The sequence below is a fragment of the Zalophus californianus genome, chromosome 1, assembly GCF_009762305.2.
Source record: "Zalophus californianus isolate mZalCal1 chromosome 1, mZalCal1.pri.v2, whole genome shotgun sequence".
Classification (NCBI taxonomy): Eukaryota; Metazoa; Chordata; class Mammalia; order Carnivora; family Otariidae; genus Zalophus; species Zalophus californianus.
Genome location: NC_045595.1, coordinates 143,039,228 through 143,056,358, shown reverse-complemented (window position 1 = coordinate 143,056,358; position 17,131 = coordinate 143,039,228). Strand labels below are relative to the sequence as shown.

Genomic DNA, 17,131 nt, shown 5'->3' with positions numbered 1-17,131 from the left:
GCTAATACAAGGTCCTGGTGTTAGGCGAGTTTCCCTGAATTTGCTCAGCTAATACTTCCTCCTCACATTCATTACACTTAGGCAACATATGTCGTTCCTGTTTCTGCTGGAATGTCAGCTCCACAAGGGAAGGGATTATTTCTAATTTGCTAATCGCTGCATCCCTAGTTCCTGTATGTGGTGGGGATTCCATAAATATGTGGTGGCTGATAGGCTGAAGTGACTATTCCCTTTGATGGGAGTCAAAGTACAGTCTCACAGAATGACCCATCTCTGGCTGACTTTTAGTGAGCGTTTCTCACAACGCATCAGCCCAAATGACCCAGAATGACAACCAAACTATTGATAAATCAACCTCTGCTGGGCTAAAATATCCAGTAAGAGAAATAAACAAATTGTCAACCGACAGGGAATGAATGTACAGTTTGGGATACGGGATTCAAGAGGTCCTAGCACTCTAGATGTGTTACACCTCAGGAGTGTTACCTACCCCTTCAGGACCTCAAAATCTCCACTTGGGAAATAGGCCTAGGAAAAGTATTTGTTCTTGCTTGCATTGGTGTGAGGATGAAGTGAGGTTATGTATGTAAAAGCCCTTTGCAAACTGTAAAATATGTGTTCAAAGACCATTTTAATTGTGAGTGAGTGTGAATGCATTATTGCTGTAGCAGCTCCGAGAGCTTGCTATACAAAAGAGCCTGCTATAGACTAGGTGCACCACATATAACGGTCTGCTTGTCTGGATGTTGTGTCCTTCCCTTTTTAGCCAGGAACATTCCCTTCCAGGATGGAGGACATGGGAAAGAGGTCTAGTGCCTGCGAATCCCCAAAACTCATCCATGCTCAATAAGGTCACCTCTCCTGGTTGCATGTGGTCGACTTTGCAACTGGATACATATTGGAAAAATTTTAAAAAGCACTGGTGCCTTAGGGTGCTGTGATCCATCCTCCTCTTTCTTTGTCTCTTTCAAAGCCTTTTAAGCCCTTCTCCCATTTCACTGCCCTCCACGACTAATCAGAGCAGTCTAAACCAGCTTCAATCTTGCCTTTTTCATCTTGATTTCAACTTTAATTTTTAATTACCTCCTCTTATGTGTCATTTTAAATGGATTTGCTATGCCAGAGACTCTCCAAATAAATGAGGTTCTAAATTAGTCTTTATGTAATTAGACAAGAACTCAATTATATCAAACATTCTTACTATCTGAGCCTTAGATAAAAATGTGCTTTGGGCCCCAATAGTTTAAGTCTGTGGCTAGGTTATTTGCATTAAATGACACCTTAAAATTTTTTTATTTGAATTGTATTATGATAGCTGGACTATAAAACTTCCCATTAAAGAGAGCTAAGAAGACTCCTACCTGAAAATGTGTTATATGTCAATTTTTCATGTTATTAAAAAAATCAGTATTTGGTATTTATCATCAATCTCACACTGGTAAGATTACAGATCATTATCACAGATACTGATTAGGTAGTCATTTCTTAACATTAAAAAAAAGGGGAGGCCATGATGTACTGACTAAAGAGTCTTTAGCACTCAGTTTATTTTCAGTTCCCCATCTCTTATTAAGCCCCTCTAACAGGGAGATTTTTCCAAAATATAAGAGTAATTACACTTTTATTTTGTAATTTTAAAAGTGGCATTTTATTCATTATTCATCTACTTCTGGATTTTAACTGATATCTGTAGGGTTGCCATATTTCTATGCAAATAATATGATTTACATTCATTGGTGTTTTGAATTAAGATGCTCCTGATGATTTCCATAGTTTTCATCTTTATTATAATTACAGATGCATTTTTTTCTTTCCCTGTCATATGTCACATGTTGTCAAAGTTCCACGATGTGCAGAGGAGAATGTGATGAGTGGTTACTAGGCTGAATGAGGGTGTTTCATTTCAGTGTTTTAACGGGGAGCCTTTCCCTTCTGTTTTACCTAAAGATGTCGGTGCTAGGGGCTTTAGTTAGGAAACTCAAAAATTCTGCAAATCAGCCATGCAAATGGCATCCAAAGTCCGCCAGCTCCCCAGGATGCTCTTCAGCCACCAGTGTTTGTATTCACATATTCTGGATCCCTGACTCATCTCTCCCTCTTTCTCTTAGCCTGGCCTTTCCAAGTCCAGGTGCCTCACATCAACATCATTTCCTAAGGGAGCCAGATACTTTTTGTCTATGCTTTTACTCGGAACATTTCTTCTGCTCTTCTCTGTCCTCTTCATTCATTCAGTTATTTATTCATTCACTAAATACTTCCTGAGCACCAATCATGTACCAGACATTGTTATAGGTACTGGGAATACAGCTATGACCAAAACAGATAGAAATCCCTGTCCAGTAGAGTGACATTCTGGTGAGGACTCAACTCATACACGCACACACTCACACACGCGTTTTCTATAGAGTGAATTTAGAAAATAGGTGTTCTACCTCTATTTATGAAAACCTACTCATCCCTCAGCCATCTACCTCCTTCTCCATTGCTGATCCATTCTCTGCCTCAATGCTGGGGGGAAATTAATTACCTTTCCTTCATTCTCTTTTAGCTCCGTATTTTCACCTCTGACTGCTATAATGCTTTTTGCAATCAGCCTTGTATTAAAATGCTATTCATTTCACATTTTATAAAACAGCATCTCACTGACTATTTCAAATAATTCCCATAACATTCCTGGAAAGTGGGCATTATCATCTGTCTCTATTTTACAGATGAGGATACAGATAACACCTTTGCAGTCTAGTAAACCTAGTAAATATCACCCAGGCTTCCCCCCTCCCTACCCCTCTCTCCCTCTTTCCCTCCTTGATAAATTTGATGAGCACAGGTTGTATGCCAGCCACAGTGGTAGCTCATGAGCGGGGAGTGGGGCATAACAATTAGTCAAATCAAGGTTCTTGACCTCATGAAGTTCATTAGATCACTACACAAATAACTGTAAACATCCAATTGTTATAAGTGCTGCTTAGGAAAGGTTCATGGTTATGGTAGGATTATGAGATAGGGCTTTGACCAAGTCAAGAAAGTCTTTCCAAGCTCCAAAGGATGATGAGTCAAAAGGTGATGGTGGCTGGTGGGGAGGGGCACATGGGAAATAGCCCAGGAAAAGGGAATAGTGTAGACAAAGAACTTGCACCTGCCTTCTGACCCTCTAAATCCAGACTTTTTTCCCACTATGCTACAATTTATAGTTTTTTGAATAGTTTATAGTTTTTTTATAGTTTTTTTCTTTTATTAGATTATAGGCTTTTTGAAGACAAACTATGGCTTACTTTTCACTCTCCACATCATCTAGTACATGGCCACAGCAGGTGCTTGATATTTATTTTATTCAATTAAATAAATTGAATTTAATCTGTAATAAATGGTCTTGAGGTTTTTACCAGCACTTTCTTTTTTAAATTTTTTAAATTTTATTATGTTATGTTAATCACCATACATTACATCATTAGTTTTTGATGTAGTGTTCCATGATTCATTGTTTGCGTATAACACCCAGTGCTCCATTCAGTATGTGCCCTCTTTAATACCCATCACCAGGCTAACCCATGCCCCTCCCCCCTCCCCTCTAGAACCCTCAGTTTGTTTCTCAGAGTCCATAGACTCTCATTTACCAGCACTTTCTTACAAAGATGCTAAAGTGAAAGGTCATGGTTAAGAAAGTAAGTGAAGATAGTATTATATTTCTTTTAGGTACACATTCCCTCTTCTGAATCACATTCCCCCACCCTCTATTTCAATGTGGTTTTTCCTTAGACCTCCAGTCAGAGAGCCCTGAGATTCTGTGGGTTCTCCTATCAGAAATGATTCTGTTAAGACAAATAGTTTTTAAGCCATTATCCTTCATAACACAGGGCTATTTATTTATTTACTTACTTATTTTTTTAGTGTATACTTTAATCCCCATAACCTATTTTACCCATCCCCCCTCCCACCTCCTCTCCAGTAACCATCAGTTTGTTGTCTCTAGGTAAGTCTGTTGCTTGGTTTGTCTCTTTCTCGCTCTCTTTTGTTCCCTTTGCTTGTTTGTTTTGTTCCTTAAATTCCACATATGAGTGAAATCATATGGTATTTGTCTTTCTTTGACTGACTTAATTCACTTAGCTTTATACTCTCTAGCTCCATCCATGGCTTGCAAATGGCAAGATTTCATTCTTTTTTATGGCTGAATAATATTCTAGTGTGTGTGTGTGTGTGTGTGTGTGTGTGTCTATCACATCTTCTTTATCCATTCATCTATCGATGGATCCTTGGGCTGTTTCCATAATTTGGCTATTGTAAATAATGCTGCAATAAACATAAGGGTGCATATATCCTTTCATATTAGTGTTTTTGTATTTTGGGGGTCAATACCCAGTAGTGCAATTACTGGATTGTAGAGTAGTTTTATTTTTATATTTTTAAGGAAACTCCATACTGTTTTCCACAGTGGCCACCCCAGTTTGCATTCCCACCAACAGGGTATAAGGGTTCCTTTTTCTCCACATCCTCACCAGTACTTGTTTCTTGTATTTTTGATTTTAGCCATTCTGACCAGTGTGAGGTGATATCTGATGGTAGTTTTGATCTGCCTTTCCCTGATGATGGGTGATATTGAACATCTTTTCATGTGTCTGTTGGCCATGTATATGTCCTTTTTGGAGAAATGTCTGTTCATGTCTTCTGCCCATTTTTTAATTGAATTATTTGTTTTTTGGGTGTTGAGTTGTACCAGTTCTTTATATATTTTGGGTACTAAGCCTTTATCAGATATGTCATTAGCAAATATCTTTTCCCACTCACTAGGTTGCCTTTTAGTTTTGTTGATCGTTTCCTTCACTGTGCAGAAGCTTTTTATTTTGATATAGTCCTAATAGTTTATGCTTGTTTCTATTTCTCTTGTCTCAGGAGACATATCTAGTAAAAATGTTGCTATGGCTGATGTCAGAGAAATTGCTGCCTGTGCTTTCTTCTAGGATTTTTAAAAAAAGATTTTATTTATTTATTTGTCAGAGAAAGAGAGCACAAGCAGGGGGAATGGCAGGCAGAGGGAGAAGCAGGCTCCCTGCTGAGAAAGGAGCCTGATGCAGGACTTGATCCCAGGACCCTGGGATCATGATCAGAGCTGAAGGCAGACGCTTAACTGACTGAGCCACCCAGGCGTCCCTCTTCTAGGATTTTTATGGCTTTAGGTCCTACATTTAGGCCATTGATCCATTTTGAATTTATTTTTGTGTTTGGTTTGAGAAAGTGGTCCAGTTTCATTTTTTTTGCATGTAGCTGTCCATTTTCTTAACACCATTTGTCGAAGAGACTTTTTCTCATTGCATATTCTTTCCTCCTTTGTCGAAGATTAATTGACCATATAATTGTCGGTTTATTTCTGAGTTTTCCCTATTCTGTTCCGTTGACCTATGTGTTTATTTTTGTGCCAGTACCATGCTGTTGTGATTACTAACACAGGGCCATTTGTATTGTGATTTACAGTTTGTGAGGTATTTGCATATATGTTGCCTCATTTGGTCTTTTCTGGTAGAGATTATTTTTTCCCTATTTTACAGATGGACCCATAGAGAAGTTTAAAGAAGAGTTCAGGGTCCCATAGCTGTAAGCAGTGAAAGAAAAACTTCTATTGAGAGCTGAACTGGAGTCGGAACTGGAGATCTTATTATCCTTTGGCCAGTGAGCAGTCTCCACAGAGGCGATAGTGTAAATGGTGGAAGAGTAGAGTCTGGAGCCTGACTGCCTGGGTTTCATTCCCAGTGTGGCTTTTGACCTACTTTGAGCAATGTATTAGCTTAGGCTGCCATAATAGCATACCACAGACTGGTATGCTTTAAACAATAGAAAGTTATTTTCTCACAGTTCTGGAAGCTAGAAGTTCAAGATCAAGGTGTTGACAGGATAAGTTTCTGGTGAGACCTTTCTTCCTGGCTTGCAAATAGCCAGCTACCTTCTCTCTGTGTTCTCATGTGGTACAGGGAGAGGTCTAGTTCTTCCTCTTCTTATAAGGGCACCAATCCTATCGGATTAGGACCTCACCCTTATGACCTCACTTAATCTTAATTACTTCCTGAAGGCCCTCTCTCAAAATACACTAACACTGGGCGGGTAGGGCTTCAACATATGGAATCAATCCATAACAGGCAAGTTACTTACTGGTAAGTACCAGCCCCCTTACCAGCCCCTTTACTCGGCCTCCACTTCCTTCCTCTTCTTGTGTTAAGTGGGGCTAACAATAGTACCTGCCACATTTTCATGAGAAATAAATGAGATGATAGGTACGTGTAATGTGCTTTGATGAAATCTATGCCTGGCATGTAGTCATTCCATGGGCCTTGGTTACCACACACTTTGTAAAACCAATTTTGACTTTTTATTTGTTACTTCTTACTATGAACTGCATCTCCAGATATTTCAGACAATGAGTCAGGTAACTTACTACCCATTCTTCCCTCAGAAAATGATCATGAAAACAAACAAAATACTTAATCTCTCCAAATGTATATGCTGAATTGTTCAGGATTTCCTTTTTTTTTCATACAAACATAGATATAACCTTTGCTCTGTCATATAACTTCCCTGCTTTGTCTTCTCCCCATAGCACCCCTTCCCCCTTTTTTGGTCAACATGTCCCAAGAGTACTGAGACAATAACTAGTGTGAGATTTCTTCAATGCACAGAACTTTCTTTCTCTATTTTATAACTAAATCCTACATTCTAGCCAATGTCAACTTTTTCCAGCTAAGCAACTTTGGGAATATGAGGTCAAGCTATTAAGAGTATCAATGGGTATCACCAAGGAAGAAGGGAAAGAAAAAAAAAGTGATAATTAAATATAGAAAGAGTAGTATTTTGCCAAAGTCATGGGTCTGTGAAGACACCATAGTGTTTCAGAAAGAACCTGAAAAATGTAAGTTATTATTACTTTATCCATAATCCTCTAGGTAGTTCATTTTAGCTAAAGTTTATGCTTTTAGCATTGCGATGTATCCATGTTCAAGTGAAAAGTACTGACATTCTGATACCTCTTTGGACCTTTGCAATGGGTTACTTTTCTTCTTTTTTAAATTTTTTTAAAGATTTTATTTATTTATTTGAGAGAGAGAGAGCGCGCATGAGCGAGAGAAGAGGCAGAAGGAGAAGCAGGCTTCCTGCTGAGCAGGGAGCCGGATGCGGGGCTCCATCCCAGGACCCAGGGATCATGACCTGAGCCAAAGGCAGGTGCTTAACTGACTGAGCCACCGAGGCACCCTGGGTTACTTTTCTTCTTAAGGCAAGCTAAGAAGTATATTTTGTGTAGCAAACTCCTACACAAGGAGGTCAGTCACAGCATTGGCATGAACTTAAAGTGACCATTACACTACTCTAAAATTCCCACAATAAGACGGGCATTACAAAAATTTATAAGAAGATAAGCAAGGCCACTCACTATGTGCTAAAAAAAAAAGTGAGTCTGGCATTTCAAAGTTCAGAAATTGCAAGGCCACAGGAAATAAAAAATGCCCAGGTTCCCCCTACCCCTTTCTGTCCAGGTCAAACAAAGATCCCCTGTGTACATTCAGTTCTTTGAAATGCACTCTTGGATTATTTTAAATTCTACTCTTAGAATTCAGGGACTGAGCTGGTTAATTCTCTTGATAAAAAGAAGGTAAAGACTGCTCAGTGAGACTTGAGGTGTTAAAAGTCTAGATTTGCCAAGCAAACAGTGTGGATTATTTGCATTACAAAGCAGTTATTTAAAGTGGTAGCTCCTCTGGTGCACTTAAGTCTCTTATGGATCATTAACTGCTTGAGAGAGCTGGGAAACAGAGTGAAGTGAAATAACCATTTCCAGGTAAAACTGCTTCTTTTTCGGAAAGGAAAAATAAATCGAAAGACTCTCAGAGACTCTCACATTTCCTCAAAGGGAGTTCCTACTTACAGAAAGATCTCAAGAACGACATGCTGTAGAAAATAAGGCACAGAGCCATAGGCCGATGAGCATCTGTTGCACTCAGCTACAGGCCAGACCTTGGACCATGTGCATTATGTATTATTGCATTTAATCCTTCAAGCATCCATGAAATGTGGTATTCTCATCCCACTTGCCAGATGCAGAAAAGTAGGCTCAGAGAGTTGCAATGATTTTCAAGATGGTTCAGAGCTGAGATCTGCTCAGGAAGGGGCCTGTGCTTTTTCCATGTTGGACAACACCAAACCAAAAACTGGGAGAAGCTGATGGTGCTATCTGGTGTGCCCACCCCACACTGACACACTTTTCCCTCCATTTCTTTGCCTGCTTTTTTTTTTCTTAAAAAGTTGGATAAATTTCTTAAAAAATATGAATGATTTTACAGAGGGTTTAACACAGCAGTACGCAAGAGGAAAATCAGTATTATTACCCACTCTAAGAAAAATGGTTGTTACCATTTTTACATATGGTAAAGATACCATATGTAAATTATTATTTTAAATTCTACTCTTAGAATGGTTGTTCTAGTCTATTCTAACAACCAAAATGGTTGTTACCAAGAGTGCATATGGTATCTTTACTTGACCTATAGAATTATACTTTGCTTTTTATCGGTGGCCCGGGTGGCTCAGTCGGTTAAGCGTTGGACACTTGACACTTGATTTCGGCTCAGGTCATGATTTCAGGGTGGTGAGATTGAGCTTGAAGTCAGGCTCCCTCTTCTGTTCTCCCCACTCCACCCCCACACCCACACCCATGTGCTCTCCCTTTCAAAAAAAAAAAAGATTTATACTTTCCATTATATAGAATTATGGGTTATAGGGCTTGGGGGTAAGAGGGATGGTAAGAAATAAACTTAAAGGCAAATATATCCAAACACCTTTGATTTAATTATGACACAGTTTATGTAATAAGATGGAGGCATATAGATGAATTTTGGTCTCATACTTACCTAGACTGAGGCATGCAGTTAGTGCATTGGATTAACACTGGCCTGGGAAAGCTTGGGAGTTCCAGTGTTCCACTTCACCATTCCCTTTTTAGGCATTATAATCCAGAGGTTTGTTTGCTGTCACACAGGGCCAAAGGGTGACAGCTTAGTTTTAGGAATCGGATTCTCTGCTGTCAAGAGAGAAGAGATTGTGAGAAACTGGAGGCTATTTGTTATATGGTGCAGATTTCATGGTACTTTTCATACATGAGTCAAAAACCATGGACAACTTGTTTGAAACAAAGAGGAAGGAGCCAAGAATTGGAGTGGGAAGACCTGGCTTCAGGTCTCAGTTCTGGCCTTTCTACCCATACCAGACTGGCCTGGTTTGAGCCTCGCTGATGGAGTACATGGAACAGAAGTGCTAAATCAATGTTAACTATTTCTTCTTATTATTAGATATTCAAACAAAACCCCCTCAGAACAACACACCCTTTGACCCACCTGAGGTGGTCAAAGGCAAAGCCATATAATGCTCAAATATGTCAACGTCAAGTTGTGTCCTCTGGTGTTGTCACGTATCCAGCAATACCTAGAACATGTCCACCAGTTCAGTGGCTCAGTCATTAGAAATTTAGCCATCTTCAGTCATTTTTAGGCTCTGAAGGTAACTCCATGCAAATCTGGTTTAATTTGATTTAGTTATATATATATATTTTTTTCTTTTTTTAATGAGAGTAATAGCCAAGTTTACTGGTTTTTGGAATTAATCCATTAACTTTCAAATTTCTACTGTTTTTCCCCTTCCATTCTTCTGTTCCCTCCCTTTTCCTTCCCTTTTCTTCTCTCCCCTCCTTGTCTCCCATTCCATCCCCACACCCTTTGCTTTACTTTCCCTTCTTTCCCCTCCACCCTACCTCTCTGTCTCTCCCTGTCTTGGTCTCTGTCTGTCTCTCAGAAGCTGTGTTAGGCCTGCCTGAGCACAGATACCCATCAGATGCAGTCCCTACCCACAGTCCAAGAGGAGTGGTAAGGTGATAGGTAAAGATTCAAGTACCCTGATAGTTTAGGGAAAGAGAAATTAGAGAGGTTCCCATGATGTGAACTTTGAACTGGGCCCTAAAGGATGATTAGGCTAGCCGTATGAAGGCTTGAAGAGAGTAAAGAAGGACATGTATTCCAGGCTAAGGAAGCCGAAGGAGCAAAGCCATGGAAGTGGGCTTCTCTTGAGGAGACTCAATGTAAGAGGTTAGCTCCGACAACGACTGAATCTTCTCCTCTCTGACCTTTTGCAGCATCAGCTGGGACACTCTTCCCAGCAAATGTGGATTTGGTGGAGATAATTCCCAGCTCTGACCTACCTTCTTTAGGCATCAAATTGTTTCCCAGGCTGGACTTCCCTTGCCATCCTTCCTAGCTCCTGAAGTGTCCCAGTCATCCTAGTGGATTTTATGCATAGCATTTACCCATTCAGATAATGACCACAGTTATTACCGTGTCTGTCCCTGAGGTACCATTGTGGTGCCTGTTACTCAAGCCAGTGCTGCTCACTCTAGTTTTATTCTGTGATGAAGTCAGCAGTGAACTTCAAGGGAAGAGGCTTCAGTTAGGCTCATGCAGGAAGGTACCTCCTTCAATCCTACCTGTGCTAAACTCTTGACAGTTACCTCTGGGCACCTTCAAACCATGCATTCAGTTATGGACAAACATCCATTTGTTCACTCTCACCAGGCAGGTCACAGTTCTCCACATGGATAGGGATATAAGGGACAATAGAACATGGTTCCTACCTTCCAGATGGTCTAGATGAACTAAGAGAATACAAAGCAGAAAGTGATTAGGTTGGAACTAGAGGGGATTATGCTCAGTGAAATAAGTCAAGCAGGGAAAGACAATCATCACATGGTTTCACTCATCTGTGGAACATAAGCAATAGCACGGAGGACCACAGGGGAAGGGAGGGAAATCTGAAGGGGAAGAAATCAGAGAGGGAGACAAACCATGAGAGACTCTGGACTCCGGGAACCAAACTGAGGATTACAGAAGGGAGGGGGGTGTGGGGATGGGGTAGCCAGGTGATAGTATTAAGGAGGGCACGTGATGTGATGAGCACTGGGTGTTATATGCAACTAATGAATCGTTGAGCACTACATCAAAAACTAATGATGTACGACATGTTGGCTAACTGAACATAATAATAAAAAAAAGAAAGTGGGGGAGGTTGGGATCTTTAGGAGTGAGGATAGTGATATTCCCCCCTCCCCAGCCCCGCACTCACCCCCTCCCCCACAAGATAGTGTTACAGGGGCTGTCCTGGAAGAGGTAGAATTGAAGTTAAGCCCGGAAACCCTGGGATGGTTTGATTGATCTGGCTTCCCCATCCTCAGAGACCAGAAGAAACCCTTTGGAGTGCTTGCTTGTTTGCCTTTTTTTTCCTGTGAAATTTTGCATCTGGCTATGGCCTCATGGCTTGGAGAATAATAGGGAAAACTAGCTCTTTTCTGAGAATCTACCTCCCTACCTTGAATTTTGTTATGTGTGTCATTGAGTCATATTCACACCCAGATTCCTTGATAAATGATGACAGGCTTTTTCCTTCAAGGCTTTATATCTACTAGTGTTCAAGGGCATGTAATTGTGTAGAAAGTTTATTAACTCCATAAACTTACAGGATTATATTAAAATGATGTTTCCTAGGTTGGATTTTAGCCTGATGACTTCTCTTAACTTCGTGGGGGTTTTGGTGTCTATTTCCTCAGGATGAATTCCAAACTTACTCATGGAAAAAGGTAATGTGGATCTACCTGTCATCATTAAACAGCGAGTTTGGTGTCACTCCTGACCACCCTCTCATTACAGATGAGGAGTTCATCATAAATAGAGCCATCAGAAAGCCAGACCTAAAGGTAAGTAAATTATGGTAACTGCTGATTCTAGAGAAATGTAATTTTTCTCCCCCAAAATATAAGTTTAGATCCTCCACCATGCCAATCCTCTATAGTATACATAGAACCTTATAAAGAACATGTACTTTGGAGCTAGACAGAGCTGAGTTCAAATCTCAGCTTCATCCTTTTAAACTGTACAGCCTTGGATCTGTTACTAAACTCTGTTGAGCCTGTTTCCTCATGTATAAAATGATGATGAAAATGCCTGCCTCTAATGTTCATTGATGACATTCAATAAGTTAGGGGATACAAAGATCAATAAGGTCCCAGGTACATAGTAGATTTTCAGTACACATTAGCTCTTAGTACCATCAGGCCCTGTATGATAACTTATGAAACAGGGTTTCTCTTACTGAAAGATAATCACCCAGAAACATCCCAGGGGCTTTGCTTATGTCTGCAAAATGACCTTATTTTGAGTTCTGTCATTCAAATGTATTTGGGTTACTCCCTCTTCTCCATATTAAATTAATACTACTTGGATTCTGACTAGCTAACATTCATATTAAAGACATATTTTATAAGACAGACTGTTTTCTCTTAAATTGATGTGTGTGTAGACAGCTGTTTAGTTTTATGAGCTCAAGGTCAATTTTTAAAAATAATAAAAGTCAGTTGCTGAGTTTCTCTATTGTCAATTGTTATCACCCAATTGTCTTAACTGCCCAAACAAACAAAAACAAAAGAGGTCAAACACCTTCAACTAACAGATTGCATAATCTGTCAGGTGGTTATTCACCTGGAAAAGTAGGCATCCCAAATCAGTTTTATGGACCTGAGATTATTATTGACCTCCACCTTCTTTAATTGCATCAAACAAATAAATGGACAACAAGATGAAGAACAGTTCAAATAAACAAAACGTAAAGAAGGGGCAGAGGTCTTGAAATGGAAAGCTCTGGCACCAGGCTTGTTATCCTCATTGACCACATATGACTTAGAGGAGTTTGGCTAATTACTGCCTCTCTGAGCCTTGAGCTTCTCATTTATAAAATGAGAGCAATAACTCCTTCTGTGCCTGTTTCTCAGGCCATTGTAAACCTGAGATGAGAAGGTGGACGTTAAGGTGATTGGTGAACTGTGCTGAACTACATTCATAAAGGACAGAAACTTCCACTGACATTGGAGGAGGTTCCACAGGCTCAGCCATGACAATACTTACGGTGACAGTGAGGAGAGCAACAGTACCAACATGACAACCATTCAGGCTCTTCAGGGAGAGTCTGGAGACCTGCATCAAAAGAGCTCTGTCAGGTTTACAAATGCAGGCTAAGAGGAGACTCTAAGGATCGTGGTGGGATCACAGGCAAAAGGAAAACCCAGTGCTTAACCCGTAAAACAGGATGCTCTCACAACGGGTTCCAACAAGAAATGAGCAGCAGGAAGCCTGGGGAGGGGCAAGCTTCCTGGTTCTGAGCAGAAAGATGAAAATCACTCCACCACATACCCCTGATGTCCTAATTACTATTTCCTGGTCTGAAGTTCCAGGAAATGGGCACATAAACTCCGCTCCATGCAAATATTTTACTTCACATCTTACTGGTGTCCAGAGCCTCTGAAGGGGATGAGGGAGGCAGAGAAACTCCAGGCAGAGTTGACTCCTGCTAGGGGAATGTTAAAGATATTTGAAAGGTCTATGATGGGGGATCATTCTTCTCACTCTGTGAGAATTGGCCTCAAGAAATTATCAGGAGATAATGGGACTTTCTATTTTCTGGCCTGAGGTAAAATTTACTAGCAACCTCTTCATTCCCCATTATTGCTGCCTTCACCTGCTGATGTTCTGGTCTATTATGTTGTATAAGCTTCTCAGTCTCAGTCTGTGCTTTCACATCCTCCGGATTTAGGCCCCCTAATGAGCAGGGGCCTCACATTCTCCCACAGCTTGCCCTTTAAAAATGTTCTAACTCAGATTTTTGAACCTATGGAATTAATAAAGGAGGCAACCCTCACTTTCTACAGCTTGAATCCTGGCAGTGATGGGACTTTTCAGACCTTCTTCTGAGACTGTCGAACATTATATCCTTTGAGAGACTAGACTTTGGAGCCAGAGTTTGAGCTCAGATTCGATCCCTGCTTCTTAATAGGTGTGATCTTGGGCAAATGACTTAATCAAAATGAACTTCAGGGATGAAGGATGAAGTGAAGGTGAAAATAATACTTGTCCTGCCAGAGGATGATGAAAAAGACTAAAGAGAATGTGTGAAAAGCCCCCAAGTCCTCAACAAACAGTAGCTGTGAGTACAGTCCAGCTCTGCTTGCAGAATTACAGGGACTGAACAGGAAAGGCAGGTGTGAGGCAGGAAGCGTGAGGTCCCAACGTGGTCCATGACCACCTTCACACACTCTTTCCCTACTCGAACTTGAAGCTTGTGAAGGAAGAACCGCTCCCAGCAGCAGTGCACTCCAATTTTATATATTGAAAATCAATTGGAAAATAGGATTTATTTTTTTAAAGTTATTTTGCAACCAGCCTTGCTGGAATAAATCCATTCTGTAAAATAAAACATGCAGTATTTAACTCTCTTACCGGGTAACTCTGAATGTGTGTGCGTGTGTGTGTGTGCACATCCGTGTGCACACACATATATTTATCGAACACTGTTAAGATTGGTCTTGAAGCTTAGGGATTTAACCTCTATTTCTAGTTGTCATGTGGTTGTACAAAGCATTCATTCACTTATTTACTAAATAATGTGTTGAACACTTGTTATGTTTCCGCTATATGCTCTTCCCAGTTCTAGAATTTACCTGATGATTATACAGACTATACTATTCATGGGTTTAGAACATACTCAGAAGAGCTGCGGTGGAAACTAGAGATAACCTTCTCAACTGCCTCAATTTATGCATGGGGAAACTAAGGTGTAGAAAAATTTCCTTGAATTTCTCAAGGACACAATTACCAGAGTAGCTATAAAAAGAAGAACGCCGTTTCTCAACTTTGGCCACACATTAGAACTATCTGAGGAAAATTTAAGAATATTTAAATCGCAAACCAGACAAATGAAATCAGAATCTCTTGGGGGTGGAACCCAGACATTAGCATTTTTTAAAGCTTCCTAGTTAATTCCAATGGGCAAAATGAGGTTATAAGCGTTGCTTCATAACAGTATGACAGTCTCACTGTATCTCTTTGTGCTCAGTTACATCACCAGTTGATGGAAATTCAGATTTGCACATAAAGTTGCTTAAAGAAATTCAGAAACAAGAATGCCTAATTGCCATCAGCATTAATCTTACCTTTCCTTTTCACTGCCCACACACTCAGACCCTCACTTCCTGGAGCACATTTTCTTTCTTTCCTTTTTTTTTTTTTTTTTTTTATTTATTTGACAGAGAGAGAGACAGCGAGAGAGGGAACACAAGCAGGGGGCGTGGGAGAGGGAGAAGCAGGCTTCCTGCTGAGCAGGGAGCCCAATGTGGGGTTCGATCCCAGGACCCTGAGATCATGACCTGAGCCGAAGGCAGATGCTTAATGACTGAGCCAGCCAGGTGCCCCTGGAGAACATTTTCTTGCAATAGCCTGCTCACTGTCCTCTAGCACTTGCTGCCAGTCTAATCTTTGTCATTGTCTCTTCTATAGTTTTCTCTGCAAGTCCTTGCCTACAAGAAAATGTCCGAGATACCTCATCCTAGCATTTAAGGCTATACACTCTTGGGCACCTGGGTGGCTCAGATGGTTAAGCGTCTGCCTTCGGCTCAAGTCATGATCCCAGAGTCCTGGGATTGAGTCCCACATCGGGCTCCCTGCTCCTTGGGAGCCTGCTTCTCCCTCTGCCTCTCTCTCTCTGTCTCTCATGAATAAATAAATAAAATCTTTAAAAAAAAAAGGCTATACACTTTATTTTCTTTTTCTTTCTTTCTCTTTCTTTCTTTCTTTCTTTCTCTTTCTTTCTCTTTCTTTTCTTTCTTTCTTTTCTTTCTTTTCTTTCTTTCTTTCTTTCTTTCTTTCTTTCTTTCTTTCTTTTCTTCTTTCTTTCTTCATTTATCTTTGTTTATCTTTATCTTTCTAGCCTCATTCTCCAGTCTGTGGTCAAATAGGCCCACTCATTTGCCCCTCCCCACAACTAACTTGCGCATAATCTCTTTGAAATGTCCTCTTTCCTTCTCATCTGAGCAAAAGTCTTCCAACTCTTCAAGGCTGCAGCTCAGATGTCATCTCCTCCATGATGCCTTCCGTCTTCTGGCCTCTCTATATTTCTATTTCAGTACTATAAATTTTACTTTATTATATTTTTATTTCTTTGATATGTATATGTTTGTATGGTATAGTTGTCTCCCTTTTTTTAAGGTTTATTTTTATTTATTTATTTGAGAGAGAGAGAGCGCGCATGTGCGAGCAGGAGCAGGAGGGGCAGAGGGAGAGGGAGAGGGAGAGGGAAAGAGAGTCTCAAGCAGACTTCAAGCTCAGTGCAGGGCTCTACCCAGGGCTCCATCTCATGACTGTGAGATCAGGGCCCTGAGATCACGACCTGAGCCAAAACCAAGAGTTGGCCACTTAACGGACTACACCACCCAGGTGTCCCTAGTTTTCTCTTTTGTAGATTTTCTTCCCTTGTTGGGTTATCAAATAGTGGAATGCAGAGACTGTTTTATTCACATGCTCATCCATATAGTATGCCCATGATACACATTGACTGAATGATAACTTCTAATAAGGAATGCCATTTGTGTAATAGGGAAGGTTGGGGTAAGTTAGGAAAGGATCATTTTAAGCAAGTATATTAGGGCTCTATCTTTGCTTCTTCCCCAGATGCTTCTTTAGCCACTGAACTGCTATGTATTCACTGATCCTTAAACTAGAGACTTTCTTAGTACTTTTCTTTTGCAGGTGAGATGCATGAAAGTGCAGAAAATAAGATATGTTTGGAACAACTTAGAAGGACAGTTCCAGAAAATTGGGTAAGTTGTTTCAGCAGTTTCATCCAAAAGAGAAATTTATCTCAAAAATATTATTTCTAAGTATGTTTTTCTCATTATTATTATTTCAGCTGTTTGGAAGACTGGCTCAGTTCTACCAAGATACATCTAAAATTTGGATCAGGTCTAACAAGAGAAGAACAAGCGATTAGGTACCACGCCTACTATTATCTACATCAGCTCAAAAGGACAGTTACCATTAGCCAAATAGAGAGCCTGGCACATAGTTATCTTAGCTGGTCCATATCAGAAAACCTTGTAATGCTCTGTTCAGAATTATTAAATTAAATGCATGCACATACATTATCTCACTTCATTAGAGCAACCTTGTCGGGGAGGTGGAACGAACATCCTTACCCTCCCAATATAACACATGACAAATCTGAGGCTCACAGA

The 17,131-nt window shown here is 40.3% G+C and overlaps 1 protein-coding gene across 6 annotated transcripts in view; it reads left to right on the top strand.

Moving 5' to 3' along the window:
- The window catches only part of ATP13A4 (ATPase 13A4), a 118,714-nt gene that overhangs the window by 28,052 nt on the left and 73,531 nt on the right, over nt 1-17,131 (top strand). For 5 of the 6 annotated variants that reach the window (XM_027587081.1, XM_027587080.1, XM_027587079.1 and 2 more), the window contains exons 3-5: nt 11,624-11,770; nt 16,647-16,717; nt 16,807-16,887. In XM_027587081.1, the coding sequence (XP_027442882.1) occupies nt 11,624-11,770; nt 16,647-16,717; nt 16,807-16,887 (299 nt within the window). The remainder of the gene's footprint in view (nt 1-11,623; nt 11,771-16,646; nt 16,718-16,806; nt 16,888-17,131) is intronic. The other variant, XM_027587082.1, reaches the window with a different exon arrangement.